This window comes from Festucalex cinctus, chromosome 4 (genome assembly GCF_051991245.1).
Source record: "Festucalex cinctus isolate MCC-2025b chromosome 4, RoL_Fcin_1.0, whole genome shotgun sequence".
NCBI classification, from domain to species: Eukaryota; Metazoa; Chordata; class Actinopteri; order Syngnathiformes; family Syngnathidae; genus Festucalex; species Festucalex cinctus.
Window position 1 is genome coordinate 2,692,800 of NC_135414.1, and position 16,091 is coordinate 2,708,890.

Consider the following 16,091-nt stretch of genomic DNA (forward strand, 5'->3'; position numbering starts at 1 on the left):
ACATGGCGAACTCTGCTGGTCTCAAGTTACCGGAGTTTGGGAGTCGGCCGCGGCGACGTGGTTTGTACAAGCTGAAGCTCAGTTTGCCATCCGTGGAATTACGGACGATTCCACGCGCTACTACCACGTCGTGTCCGCGCTCGGGAGCTCCACGGCGGCCAGAGCCGTGAGTTTTATCACCTCTTCCCCGGCAGGCAAGGATGCCATTCGGCCTTAAAACCGCCGCCCAGTCTTTTCAGCGTCTCATGGACTCTGTTCTCCGGGACATGCCGTTCGTTTTCATCTACTTGGATGACATCCTAGTGGCCAGCTCCTCCATCGGAGAACACCTTTCACACCTCCGGCAGCTTTTCTCCAAGCTCAGCCAGGCTGGACTGATTATTAACCGAGCTAAATGTGTCTTTGGTGTGCCCTCCTTGCTGTCTGGCTGGCGATCCGCCACTTCCGCTTCTTCCTGGAGGGCCGTGAGTTCACGGTCTTCGTCGATCACATGCCGCTCGCCTTCTCCATGTCGAAGTTGTCCGAGCCGTGGTCCGCGCGGCAACAGCGACAGTTGCCGTTCATATCTGGATACACCACGGACATCCGACATATCGCTGGCAAGGACGACGTGGTCGCGGATTGTCTGTCCAGGGCAGCCGTCAACACGGTACAGCTGGGCCTCGACTTTTCCCGGATGGCGGCCGACCAGGCTTCCGACCGTGACACCCAGTCGCTTCGGGGCTCCGACAACGGGTTGCAAGTTAAACCGGCTCATGTTGACCTGGCCGGACCCTTGGACGTGCCCCGCGCCCCCCGCCGCGGCCGCCCCCCTGGGCTGCGCCTTGTGGTCCGTGTGGGGTCCCTTCCAGTTGTTCCTGCATCCCCGCCAGTTGGTGCGCGGGACTGTTCTGGTGTTTCTGCTGTGTCCCTCCCGCCCTCGCTCCCTGGGTCCTGTACCCGCAGGGGTCGGGCAGTTTTGCCGCCCCGTCATCCGGAGTTTGATTGTGGGTGAATTCTGGGGGGGCTTGTGTAGTGATTAGAACATAATTCACCCACGGAACATTGGGACGAAGGGGGAGTTTGTTGGGATGAAAGGATGAAAGGATAAAAGAACAAAATGTTGGTAGGTCTGTGAGCCTCGCGCAGAGTGAGTTGTTGTTGCTGTTAAACGATGAGAAGCTGATATCAATAAACCGCCGGTCTTTGGCTCCGGACTTCAACACTCTGCCTCCGACTCCCGTCACTGCTCGCTACAAATTATTCATTGTTATACAGTACATTAGCCAATTGAATCATGTTTAAGAACACAGAACAGTACAAGTAAACATACAGTGAATTTACAGCAATGTTTCTTTTCTTTGTCGCAGCAAAACCTCCTGTGTTTGGCCCATCAAAGCAATTGGACATTGAGTTAGAGATGGTGATTATAGCTTTCTCTCATCTAATCATGTACATGCTTGTAAATCACTCACTTACTCAATTGAAATTAAAATTTGTTTTAATATCTAAAAATATACATGTTTTATTCCGTGTGTAGGCTTTCTTTGTTGGAGGGGGGAATTTGCTTGGGGAACCAATCCCCATTGAGAAAGCTCATGAACACATCTTTGGCATGGTACTCATGAACGATTGGAGTGGTAAGAACATCTGCACATCTATAACTCATCAACATTAACTGCACAATAATAAGTCGGTGAGGGCAGTGCAGTCAGTGCCTTGTTTTGGATTTACTAAAAATGAGTGTGCAACCCCATGAACCACAACAGGATAAGTGGAATAGAAAACTGATGGACAGATGGTCCATAAGTGCTCCACCATGCATCTTGTACTGTTGACTATACATAATACTTCTTTACATTATAAAGTAAACCAATTGCTAATGCCTTGTCGTTTATGTATGGAATAATGGTTAGTTTTATTCATTTTTTCCTTTCGATCACATCATTTGCAACATTGACGTCCGAAAGAAGGGCTGATGGGTAGAAGCCGATGGCTTATTTGGGACCCGTCCCCATCGATCCATTACTAAAACGCATCAGTCATATACATTGTTTAGAATAGTCATTGATTCATATCGTTATCCATCCATCCCATACTATCCCAGACACTGCTTGCTCAGTTCATCTTGAATGTCCGTGTGTAGATTGCGGCTGGTCCCAGTCATTTGGAACTGGTGAATCAGTCCCCAGACGCCACCAGCAGGCCCACTCCACCAGGCGAGCAGCCAAGGCAAGCGCATTTTTTCTCGTTCACCAGTAGCGTCTTCGCTGACCTCGGATCAGCTTTCACACATGTCGTGGCGTCCAGAAGAGTAGATCGGCTTGCCTTTTGCCCATAGCTTTCAAACAATATTGCCTCGATTCTGGTCAGCTCAGCTACCACCCAGCAGGGCGGCCCACGCCAGCCGCATTCCAAGAGCCAGACCACCAGCCCCATTTTGCGTATTGACAGCAGATTCATTATAGCCACATTACAGCCTTATCATGTAGACTTAGAGAGATTGAGACTTGACTTTATTGATCCCTTTGGGATGGCTCCCTCTGGGAAATTTATTTGAGCCAGACAATGTTTTGATTCATATATTCACAGCAATACATGTTATCAATGCAGGTGTATAAACAAGAGTTAGCCTTGGCAATGTTAGCAAGTAATCATATACGACTCAAGTTTTGGGTAATTATTGATGTTGTGAGTTACTAGGGGTGTGCCAAAAAATTGATTCATAAAAGAATTGAGATTCTCATTTATTAATCGAATCGAATCTCTATTAATATCCAAAAATTGATTTTATTTAAATTAGAAATGAAGAAGTGGAAAAGGCAGTTGTAGCCCACATGCTGTTTTTGTGGGAAAAGGCACTTACAATACAAAATTAATAAATGTTTAAAAAAAAAAAAAAAAAAAAAAAAAGACACTGTAATGTCTCTATTTGTCATTTTGTCTTGCAAAGCAGACTGGAGTAGATCATGACAATGTTGTGCATATCTGTAAATTGAAGCAGAAATAATTTGTCAATCAAATAATTGTGAATCGAAAATCGATTCTGAATCAAATCGTAGACCCAAAAATCGTAATCGAATCGACTCGTGAGATAGTCAAAGATTCCTAGCCCTAGTGTTTAATGACTACTGGTAATCTTCAGAGCAGGAATGGGCAAGCGGCAGCACCCGCCTACACTCGTAGTGGCACAAATTATGTTTGTTTCTGTTTCTGTATTTGATCAGATTTTAGTTGTAATAACATTTGTTCTGCCCTTCAGGCAAGTTTTTGTTTCTTTGTTATTGCAGACTCTTATTTTGAAATATACACTTTTATTTTGCTACAACCGGTGTACAACAGGAAGTGTTGAGGACCCGCGCGTGTGAGCGTTGAGCGGTTGAGCGAGAGGAAATGAAAAGGGAAAGAAAGATCGCATCGAATTTGAGCACGCCGTGAGGGGCTTATTGGTTTTTACAGAGGCAACACCTGTATATATGAAGTTCTTTATTCAAATGTTAGTGTTATTGAAGGCTAAATTCATGCACACTGCTAGTTTAGGCGAATTACTGTTGAGATATTAGCTACCTTTAAGTTTCTGCTATTCATATGCCGTCAATGTCTGTTAATGAAGGACATGGCCGACTGCTTTATTTTGTCTTTATATTTTAGTTTCACACTACTCAATGTGATGACAAGATTGCCAATTAAAAGCTCCAAAACACAATTACGTCTTGGATTCTCATTGCAGAGTTTAGCTCGCTGTCTAGCTTTAACTAAGCTCACACACGTCGTAGCGAGGACAGTACATTATTCACCTCTAAATGCAAACAGTGCTTCTACTGGGTCTCATCAGAGAGGAAGGGAGGCTGCGTTTCACAGCAGCACCAAGAGCTAACAAGATCAAGAAATTTGTCTTTCAAGTAAAATATGAAGCAGGTTATATGTCCTCCAAATTAAAATGGACATCAATGTCGTTAGTGCATTGAGATGCTATTAGCCATGAAAGATTTCAACCGAAGTTGCCGTTGTCTACAACACTAATGCAATGGCTTGCTGCTCATTTAATTTCCCTGTCTTTCAATTTCCCACGACGCTGAAGTTGGCCCCACGGTCGCGCTCCCGTCAAATCATCTTTTCGTACCACCTTAAAATCCCGTGTTTGCCATTGCAGAGTCATCACTCACTTTGGGTGAAACTTGCTGACTTTGAAGGACTCCCGTTTCCACAAAACCGAAATGGCATTGACTTTCTCACCTGTTTCATATTCTACACATCGCCAGCTATCAAATAAGACCTATTTTGAAAAATGCGATTGGCAAAAATTGGAATAAAATTGGTTTAAAGTTTCCAACAGAAGCGTTTTGACTGCAGAGGCTAATGGATGAAATTGGTGATTTTGGTGGGCTGTCACTGCCACAAAAACAAAATGGCGTTGACTTTCTCACCTGTTACGCACTCTACACATCGCCAGCTATCAAATAAGACCTATTTTGAAAAATTCGATTGGCAAAAATTGGAATAAAATCGTTTTAAAGTTGCCAACATAGGCATTTTGACTGCAGAGGCTAATGAATGAAATTGGTGATTTTGGTGACCTGTCACTGCCACAAAAACAAAATGGCGTTGACTTTCTCACCCGTTTCACACTTTATACATCGCCAGCTTTCAAATAAGACCTATTTTGAAAAATTCGATTGACAAAAATTTCGTTTTTGTGGCAGTAACAGGTCACCAAAATCACCAATTTCATTCATTAGCCTCTGCAGTCAAAACACCTATGTTGGCAACTTTAAACCGATTTTATTCCAATTTTTGCCAATCGCATTTTTCAAAATAGGTCTTATTTGATAGCTGGCGATGTGTAGAGTATGAAACAGGTGCATTTTAATTTGATGGACATATAACCTGCTTCATATTTTACTTGAAAGACAAATTTCTTGATCTTGTTAGCTCTTGGTGCTGCTGTGAAACGCAGCCTCCCTTCCTCTCTGATGAGACCCAGTAGAAGCACTGTTTGCAATTAGAGGTGAATAATGTTGTACTGTCCTCACTACAACGTGTGTGAGCTTAGTCAAAGCTAGACAGTGAGCTAAACTGCAATGAGAATCCAAGACGTCCTCATTGTGTTTTGGAGCTTTTAATGGGCCATCTTGTCATCACATTCAGTAGTGTGAAACTAAAATATAAAAACACAATAAAGCAGTCGGCCATGTCCTTCATTAATTAACAGACATTGACGTCATTTGTATAGCAGAAACTTAAAGGTAGCTAATATATCAACAGTAATTCCCCTAAACTAGCAGTGTGCATCAATTTAGCCTTCAATAACACTTTAACATTTGAATAAAGAACTTTATACATACAGGCGTTGCCTCTGTAAAAAAAACAAAAAACAAAACAATAAGCCCCTCATGGCGTGCTCGAATTCGATGTGATCTTTCTTTCCCTTTTCTTTTCCTCTCGCTCAACCTCTCAACGCTCACACGCGCGGGTCCTCAACACTTCCTGTTATAGACCGGTTGTAGCAAAATAAAAGCCTATCTTTCAAAATAAAAGTCTGCAATAACGAAGAAACAAGAACTTGCCTGAAGGGCAGAACAAATGTTATTCCAACTAAAATCTGATTAAATACAGAAACTAATTATAATATGGAGCCACAACACTGTCAATAAGGTTTGGTATTGGAAAAAAAAATGTGATTGTAGAAAAAGCTGCAGTGGCATTGAAACAAGTATTAGCATTGTAAAACAAGAATTGGCATTGTAAAAGGTTGTATTGAAAAATACAATTCAAACATTGAAAAAACACTATTTTCTTTAACCATACTTTTTTTTTTTTATTATGATGTCTTTTTCAATGCCAATCTGCAATTTTTTTTTACGCTTTCTCTTTTTTTTCGAGTTTGACGGTTTTTCAGTTTCAACTCGCTGGGTTTCAGTTTCACTTCTCCTTTTTTCAGTTTCAACTTATTGACAGTGTTTTAACATGGAGGGGGGAGGGTTCGGGGGCGGGGTTAGGGGCGGGGCTTTGAGCCTCTGGCGGCTAAAGGCAGTACTGTACCGAATACCTTGTGGCAGATTGTCCGAGAGACTCGTGGATAAAAGTTCACCTGGAACTCCTAAACCGCCTGTAAGTCTGTGTTTTTCTACATATAACCTTGTGGCGTTAAAACCGCCATGATTGAAATTACTTTATACATCATGTCATGCTAATTCGAATCGGAATCTCAGCGCGCGCAAGGCATGCTGGTCCACTGCAGCTTTTTCTACAATCAAATTTTTTTTTCCAATACCAAACCTTATTGACAGTGTTGTGGCTCCATATTATAATAACTAAACTAAAATAATTAAAAATAAGTAATTTGTGCCACAAAGAGTGTGGGCGTGTGCTGCCGCTTGCCCATTCCTGCTCTGAAGATTAACACACACACACACACACACACACACACACACACACACACACACACACACACACACACACACACACACACACACACACACACACACACACACACACACACACACACACACAACCACACGCACACACACACGCACACGCACACACCCGCACACGCATAGTGTGAGTAAATTCATAGTGGGATGAGGTTTGAATGTGAAGAATATTGTTCTGTCTGCTTGCTATTCGGGTGTAGGGGGAAAAAAAGCCCATCAACTCTCATACATATATAATCTCTTCCAGCTCGAGACATCCAATCTTGGGAGTATGTTCCTTTGGGTCCATTCCTGGGGAAGAACTTTGGAACAACCATCTCACCTTGGGTGGTCCCCATGGAGGCCTTGTTACCCTTTGCGGAGCCGAATCCCATTCAGGTCACGACGGGCTCTATATTCATGCTTTGTACAAGTTCATTAGAATGTAGTATAACTGTGCCAATGGCACAGCTTGGCTTCGAGCACTAGAGCAAGTGTTTGCAGATGCGCGAAGCTTGGCATAGTTAGAAACGGGCCATTTGCATTAACGTGGGCATTAATGTGGCCAATCAAAAAAAACATGGCAGACGCTGCTTTTCTGGAGTCAAGTTTATTATAGTTTTGGAATTTTCATTTTTGTTTTTATTTCGTTTTGAGTTTTGCTTTTTAAATTTTGTTACTTTTAATTAGTTTTCAGGGTGGTTCTGTTACTTTTTGTTAGTTTTATTAAATGCTTAGTTTTAGTTAGTTTCAGTATTATCTTTAGTTTAAAAAAAAGTGTGTATGACTTGTGCACCATATTTAAAAAAACACCATGGGAGCGACGTATTCTGAAGGTGCTTTTCTATTTTTGTTTTTTTAAAAATCATTTTCCCTTTTTATTTCGTTAATGAAATTGTTGTTTGAATATTATTTTCGTTTTTTTTTTGTTAGTTTTAGTTAACGAAAATAACCTTGGCTGGAGTCCATGCAGGAAGTTGAAGTATGTTTATAAGGAACTGCAAGTAGACCTCTGTGGACAGATGAAGTGGGCACTAATGGCGCTTTTCCACCGGACCGGTTCCACACCAAAGTGGTATTTTTTGTCCCCAGCCGATGTTAGCGTCCCCATGGCACTTTTTCGGGGCAGAGTGGTTCCGTAATAACTGCTTTTTAGAGCCCTCTGGGCAGTGGTTCTGCAACGCCGGTCGTCAGGGACCGAGCGGGGCTGTCTCATCACTGTCATCTGATTGGCCGACATCAATGCAGCAAACAACACCGTGGAGCACACCCATTTCCTTGTTTTACACCAGAGGCAGAGGTGCCCACATAAAGTCATAAAAATACAGTACAATAAATATGATAATGTGCGTTTGCCTTCCAACTTGTGCACAATGCACATCACAATAAACATCGTTGTGTGCTGTAGTTTCACTCCAAGTCGGGCTGTCGCTACGGCTGGGACGCCACAGAGTGGAGATTCCTCTGCATTTTATGACGAATTCAGGAAGTTCAATTTAATTCAGAAACACGAAACAAAGCCGGGGGGAGAGTCGGCTCATCACCGTGGCAATTATTTATTGCCAATTTGCACCGGTGTCAGCCGTAAACTCGCCAAAACACAACAGCCACGCGCTTAGTGAACAGTTTTGTTTTGTTTTTTTTCTCCCCCCGCCTCTCGTCCCAGGCACATATCCACATGCACAGCCGTGGTCTCCGAGCAGGAAGTCGATTTGCGCCGCCGAACAGTTGCCTTCATGGAAACCCTCGCGGGCGAGGGGGCGGCCACTCCGGCGAGAGAGGAAAAAAAAAAGAAAAAAAAGCCGAGTACGCCATCGAATGGACCAATCACGAGCGAGCTACGCCCCGCCATCTACGGCGTGCAAGGATTGGCGACGTGTGCGCCGCAGCCGGCCACGAGCTACGCGGCACTTAAAATTCATGGCTCGCGTAGATCATGTGATCTACGCCGGTCATTAACGCGAGAGGAAACGTGGAGGCATAAATCAGGCTTAACTCTTTTACTGCCACACGTTATCAAAAAAACTTTGATATGACAAAGGCTTTGATCATTAACAAAAAGAGTTACAATGCTTCCATCTGCTGGCCATAGTTAGTGTTTTTGATTCCACAATGCATTGACTAGGCAGTGCTGCACTTAGACGTTGCACTGAGGAAAAAATAAAAAACTATGCTGACGTCATTTAACGTTCATGGCAGCATACGTCCTGATTTTACTAATCGTTATTAAACGTTTTTGGCGGTCAAAGAGTTAAATAGCGCAAGGCAGCAAGCTTCGCGAGCCGGTCGTGGACTCAAGATCGCATTATTTAACTCACGGTGGTCTATTTGAAATTGAAATTACGGTTCAATGTTGGCGTGACTTGCCGCTCGTGAAATATTACGGCAGAGCCACACTGTGGGTGTGCAAGCTTGTACAGTTCAAATGATCCCTCCCCCATTCCGCAGCACGCCTGTTGTAATGGAAACACAATGATGGCCATGTGGTGTCGTTCCGCGAGGTGAAGTGTGGTGTGGTAGCGTGCTGTGCGGGGCTAATGGAAAAGCGGCATAAGAGACCGCCTTTCACCCTGATAGTATGTGTTCATGTGTAGCCCCCACTTAGCGTATGATATCAAGGTTCAATCTATCAATCCAACCATGCGTGATATTAAAGTAACACAAAAAGTTTACAACTGTTACTCATCCTCATGCAAATTAGGAAAAGAGCCATAGGCATGCTCCGATCAGGGTTTTAAATGAAAAAAACAGCAACCATATAATCGCCTTAATTTTAGACAAAAACATTTTCAAGAGAATTAATACAAAACCCTTTCTGGCACAATGCATCAACTATTCAGTCAAAAAAATTGGGCCGGGCTTGGTTTTTATTTTTCTATGCTAGGGGGCGCTATAGAGTCGCGTTGTTTTGACGACTTCATAATATCAAATTTTTCGCCGGGCCTGAGGAGTGTGCAAAGTTTGGTGAGTTTTCGTGAATGTTTAGGTACCCAAAATCGCGATCGTTTGCGGAGAATAAATAATAATAATAATAATAATAATAACAACAATAATAATAATAATAATAATAATAATAATTTTTACAAAAACAATAGGGACCTCGCAGCGGTCGCTGCTCGGGCCCTAACTAGAGCTGCAAGCAGCTATAAAGGGCCCTCGCAGCCCGGGCCACATTGAGGTATTTGCACGTTGGGGTACTTGCACGTTGGGGTACTCGCACATTGGGGCACTGGCACATTTGGAGCAAAATTTCTTTTAACATGGCATGATAAACCTTTAAATGTGGATTTTTTTTTGCCAGGTGTGATGTGTGTGTCAAGCTCAATGGGTTTTGGTGATTGTTAAGATCTGCAAAAATCAGCGTCCTTTTTTATTTTTAGGGAATGAGTTGACCTGATTGGTATTTTTTGCAAAAGTATATATACCCGTCATCGCTCGTACTCATTGCACGATGTTGCTTTTATTGTCCATAGAGGCTATCAAAAATAAATAAAACAAAATAAAAAAGTACATATGTTTGGATCGGTCTGATACCAGTGAACATCTTGAGTAGTGGAAAAAGTAAAAGAATATTCATAAATGACTTAGTTATTACACTTACAATGAGTTCACAAATTTTGTACAAAATACCTTAAGTGGGGATTTTTTATTTTTTTTTATGCCTCAAGGACTAGGTGGCACTGTATTTATAACTAAATTTTGTCAGAGATACCTTCATGCCTTGACTATAAATATACATGTCAAGTTTGGGATTTTTTGAAGCATCCACCGGGGAGTTAAGCATATCCTTCATTCACGATACTGCTTTTAACGTCCATAGAGGCTATCAAAAATAAATAAAACTAAATTAAAAAGTAGATATGTTTGGATCGGTCTGATACCAGTGAACATTTTGAGTGGTGGAAACTAAAAGAATATTCATAAATGACTTAGTTATCACACTTACAATGAGTTTACAATTTTTGTAAAAATACCATATGTGGGGTATTTTATTTTCACGCCTCAAGGGCTAGGTGGCGCTGCATATATAACTGAATATTGTCATGGAGATACCTTCAGGCCTTGACGATAAACATACATGTCAAGTTTGGGATTTTTTGGAGCATGTACCGGGGAGTTATTAAGCATATCCTTTTTCATTGCAAAACACAAAATTTGATGCCCCGCCCTCATCATATAGTATTCCGAAAAGTCAAGATTTTTCCGTCTGTCATTGGCTCAGGTCTTGACATGGTCCAGGTCAAGTCTGAAGTCAGTCGGATGAAACGTGTAGTGGAATTGGGCAAAAGTATGCCCCCTGTAAATGTGCAAAAATCGTCAACAATGGGACATTCAAAAATTCGTAGCTGACTTCCTGTTCATTTTAGCATATGAGTCCAAGAGACTTTTTTGTAGGTCTTGGGCTCCCTCATACACCTAAAAATATCCGTCGTTCTTGCTTAAACGTACAACCGGGGCTGCTTCGTTAAAGATTTCTAGGGGGCGCTATTGAGTCATTTTTGGAAAAATAGCACAATCAACAATAAAATATTGCTCATTTTACCAGGCCAGATGTGTGTGCCAAGTTTCTTTTTTTTTTTTTTTTTTTTTTTTTTTTTTTTTTTTTAAGAGCTCAGAATTTTTCATTCGGTAGTCTTACCGATTCAACGTCTTGTCATCATTGCTCTTTTTTATTTATTTTTTATTTTATTTTATTTTTATTTATTTTTTTGTGTGTATGTGTGCGTGCGTTGGCGTGTGTGCGTTTGCGTGCGTGCGCGTGCGTGCGTGCGTGTGCGTGCGTGCAAATACGTATAAATTTATACTCTTCATTCACCTAAAACCTTATAAATATCCCATTACCCTTTGCCTTAACCAGGTACTTCAGAATCTTGCCAGAGTCGTGAGGTTTAAATGGTCAGGAGACCAGAGAAAAGGTCAGAAAAAAAAAGAAATAAAGAGAAAAGAAAGGTAAATCAAAGTGAAATCCAGCACCGACCAAACACTTCCTGCCTTCCCCATGATTACAAAATCAAAGTCTTACGCCAACCCCGGAAGCCTCTAAATTCCAGCAAATTTAGCGAGATCTCAAGAGACCAGAGGAAAAACTAAAGAGAGGAAGGAGGGAAGGATCGATAAGGCAGAGTGAGATCCATAGAAGCCAGTACATCCAATCCATCAAAGTGAAGTCCAGCACCAACAAGACCCCTCCTGCGTGGTTACAAAACCAGAGTCTTATGCCAACCCCAGAAACCTCATACTTCTAATAAATTAAGATCTCAAGTGACCAGAGGAAAAACTAAAGAGAGGAAGGAGGGAAGGATAGATAAAGCAAAGTGAGAACCACAGACACCAGCACCAACTGATTCAAGGGGCTGTGGGAGGGAGAGGGTACTTCTGTTGAGTTTCAGTAGATGCTGGTGCGACGGATCTGGCATGCATAAGGTCCACCACCAAAGAAAGAAGCCGTCAACCGCGGTCCAGAAAAGCGAGCACCCCCCCCCCCCGGAATCCCCAGGCCGCGGCAGCACCAAGGCCACCCCCCAAGCCACCCGAGCGGACACCGGTCGGCGAGCCGACCCAGACACCCGGAACACCCCCGCCCCAGCCCCGGCCCACACCCAAGGCCCAAGGCCGCAGAACGAGGCCCAGCGGGCCCCCACAGCGCCCCACCGGTCCCCAGCCCCCATCCCCCCACGACCCCCCCGCATCCCACCCAAACCCGCCATCCACCACGACCCAGGCCCCACCACCCCCGACCCCCAAACCCCCGAACACACCCCCGACCCCCAGCACCCAACCCCCCACCCACCCATACCTCCACCCCCCCCCAAACAAGCCGCCCCCCCCCCCCCCCCCCCCGACGGCCGCCACCCCCCCCCGCGAACCCGGCCCCCCGCGAGAACCCCCCCCCCGGAAACCGGCACCGGGCAGCAGCGCAGAGAGGGAAGATGTGCCCACCCCACCTCCAGCCGCGCGAGATTTGCACAGCGGCGGGAGGGGGGAAGCAGAGGAGGAAGCACCAGGGGAGAAGACGGAACACCAGAACACCGAGCCCGGTGGGGAGAGGCCCCGGTTGTCACGCCAGAGTACTAGTGACACCTAACCCTGTTACTGAGTCCGCCAGCTCGCCGACTGGCGAGCTCTACCCTTACACCGTGAATGTGGCCCCACCCAGTGTATATACAAGTGTGTGCGTGTGGTGCATTAAAATTGGGAGCAGGTGAGTCGGAGCAGAGGGAAAAAATTTCCCCTACTCCGACACACCCGTATCCCCCCCAAAAAAATGAATATGTATATGTGTGGTGCATTAAAAAAGGGAATGGAGGGACAAAGTGGTGGGGCAGGGACACAAATGGGGGGGACCACAGCGCTGCCAGGCACTGCAGTCCATCCCCTCTGATGGCTCCCCGCCCCAACTCACCCCTCCCCTTGGACGTGAGGTGCATTAAAATTGGAGGGGAGTTGAAGGGTGAAGACGGTGTTTCCACCCTTCCCCACCCCACCAAGAAATGTGTTGTGTGCCCTATGTGTATATTTACAAAGTGTATAGTGCAAGCTAGTGAAGTGAGTAAGAGGAGCGACCAGCGGGGCCTCACCCAACCCGGAGGGTGTAGGTGGCACGCCCGCCACCCAGCACCCCCACCCCCACCCGCCCCCCACCTCATCCACCCGGCACCACAATGGGCGGACAGCCAGCGCAGCAGGGCTACCGGACAGCCCACCGGCCACCGGAGCCCGCCCGGGGCGCCAGGAGTTCTACCGGAGTGGGGCAGGCCCCAAACCCTCGCCCGGCCCCCGGAGCCCGACGCCCGGGCGGGGAGGGAGCCCCAGGCCCAGGGAGAGGGAGGGGGAGGGGCCGCAGGGCAGACAGGGAAGGGGGGGGGGGGGGGGGGAGCGGGGAGAAGACGACAAGAAGGCGAAAGGGCGGCTGCAGGGCAGGAGGGGGGGGGGGGGGGGGGGGGGGGGGGGAGGAGGGAGGGCGACAAGGGAAAAGGGACCGGGAGGCAGAGGAGGATGGGCGGGAGGAGGCGAGGAGGGAGAGGCGACGGGGGGGAGGAAGGGGGAGGGGAGAGGGAACCACGGGGCACACCGGAGGCCCACCCACCCCGAACCGCGCCGCCGGGCACGGAGCAGCGGACCGCGCCGGGACGGCACCGCCCCGGGCACCAGGGGAAGCACCCCAACACCGCACCCCACAGGGGGCCCAGGGAGCGGCCAAGACGCAACCGCCACCGAGCAGACAACGGGGGGGGGGGGGGCAGAACCACCCCCGCCCGACCACAGGGGACGGCATCAAGAAAATTGACTAATTAGCATGCAGTAACACCAAGTGTTGATGCTTAGTGCCCACTAGAAATAGATCTTAAGGAGTTAATGAGTATAGTGTCGTATAGTGTGGTATGCTCGAGCCCACTAGCAGCAACTAGGTTCCTGACTATATAAAAATAAAAACAATCAGATACAAAATACCAAATACAGAAGCAGCGAAAACAGAAGTTGTAACGATGTGGTGGCTCTCGTTAACAGGCAGAATCTTGGCAGGATTAAGTTGCCAAATTGAGATTAAAATAATCTATGTACATAGACCATATTTGTTTAAATCTTGATACTTGATTTTTATTTAAGGCAGAGATTTTTTCCATTGAGATATAATTTATTAGTAAGTTTAACCAGTGGTCGATATTTAGAGATTGTTTATTTTTCCAATTGACAAGGATTATTTTTTTAGCAATAGTAAGGGCTATAAATATAGATTGAGATTGTTTACATGGTAGCTCAGTTATTGTTAAGTCACCTAGTAAACACAATCTTGGAGATAAAGGAAGCCTACAGTTTAATATATCAGCGAGCTTTTCCAAGATTTTAGTCCAGAAATGCAGCACTGGAGTACATGACCATAAAGCATGAAGATAAGTATCGGCAGTGTTTTGTGAGCACTGGAGACAAATGTCGGAGTCAGAGAGTCCCATTTTTTTCATCATATATTGTGTAATATATGTTCTATGAAGTATCTTATATTGGATAAGTTTCAAATTTGTCTGTTTGGTCATTTTAAATACATTTTCACAGATTTGGGTCCAAAAGTCTGGTTCCGGAACTATAGACAAGTCTTTTCCCCATTTTAAAGTCGGTAAATACGTTTTATTTGTGTATAAAAATAACTTATATATTTTTGATATTTTCTTTATTGTTGTTGGAGAAAGCTTTATAATATCTTTAGCTAAGACAGGCAGTTGGAGCGTATCCTGAAGTGTTGGGATTTGTTTCTTAACCATATTTTTAACTTGCAGATAATGTAAGAAATTTCCCTTTTTTATTTCATATTTCTGGACCAAGTTTGTATACGATATAAACTTATTATCTGAGAAAAGATGATGAAGGTGTGTAATTCCTTTCTGCTCCCATAGGCTTAAATTGAACGACTGATTATTAAGTTGAAAGTCGGGGTTATGCCAAATGGGAGAGAGCCCACAGGGCGCCAATTGGGAGTTTGTAATTTCTAATGCCTTCCACCAGGCAGTCAGGGTGGCGGCTATCATTGGGTTTTTAAAACAATTATGTCGTCTTATTGAATTTGTAATAAAGAGTAAATCTGACAGTCTAAGATTATTACAATCCTTCTGCTCCAATTCCAACCAACAGTTAGTATCTCTGTTGGGTTGTGTCCATAGCACAAGATATTGTAGTTGATTAGCTAAATAATAGTACATAAAGTTTGGTGCCTCTAAACCTCCTTTAGATTTACTTTCCTGAAGAGTAGATAGACAAATTTTGGCTTTTTTTTTATTCCAATAGAATTTTATGATAGCAGAGTCCAGCGATTGGAACCAGTTAGACGTAGGTTTAAATGGAATCATTGAAAATAAATAATTAATCTTTGGTAAAACTTTCATTTTTATAGTAGCTATCCGTCCTATTAAAGAGATCGGAAGATTATTCCAGCGCTCCAGGTCACTACGGATACTATCCAATAATGGTGAAAAATTTAAAGAAGTTAATTCAGTTAACTTAGGTGAAATTTTAACACCTAAGTATTTTAAATTACCTGTAGGAAAGGAGTAGTGTGGATCCTGACTTGTAGGATTCCATGAATTTTCTGTAATAGGTAATAATGTTGATTTTGTCCAGTTAATAGAGTAATCTGATAAGTGAGAGAATTTAGTTATTAATTTAAATGCTTCCCCTAGCGAGATAGCAGGTTCTTCTAAATAGAGTAATATATCATCGGCATATAGATTAATTTTATGTTCTATTGTCCCGGAGTGGATTCCTTGGATCCGTCTATCCTGACGTATAGCTAATGCAAGCGGCTCAATAAATATAGCAAATAATAAAGGAGACATTGGGCACCCTTGTCTTGTTCCCCTTTGTAAAGTAAAACTCTGTGATGTAATCCCATTAGTAGTAACTGTAGCTTTAGGAGAATCATATAATATTGAGACCCATTGAATGAATGACTCCCCGAAGCCGAATTTGTTTAAGACAGCAAAGAGGAAGGACCAGTTAACTTTATCGAATGCTTTTTCTGCATCCAGCGAAATAACAACTGCCTTTTTATCATACCGCTGTGACATACTAATCAAGTTAAAGACTCTCCTAATATTATTAGTAGAATGACGACCTTTAATAAAACCTGTTTGATCACTATGAATAATTGTCGAGATTACCGTCTCTAATCGAGATGCCAAGGCCTTAGCGATAATTTTAATATCGGTA

General features: G+C 44.1%; 1 protein-coding gene across 4 annotated transcripts in view; it reads left to right on the top strand.

Moving 5' to 3' along the window:
- The window catches only part of fah (fumarylacetoacetate hydrolase (fumarylacetoacetase)), a 263,029-nt gene that overhangs the window by 65,777 nt on the left and 181,161 nt on the right, over positions 1 to 16,091 (top strand). For 3 of the 4 annotated variants that reach the window (XM_077518259.1, XM_077518261.1, XM_077518262.1), the window contains exons 7-9: positions 1,350 to 1,402; positions 1,520 to 1,619; positions 6,661 to 6,791. In XM_077518259.1, the coding sequence (XP_077374385.1) occupies positions 1,350 to 1,402; positions 1,520 to 1,619; positions 6,661 to 6,791 (284 nt within the window). The remainder of the gene's footprint in view (positions 1 to 1,349; positions 1,403 to 1,519; positions 1,620 to 6,660; positions 6,792 to 16,091) is intronic. The other variant, XM_077518263.1, reaches the window with a different exon arrangement.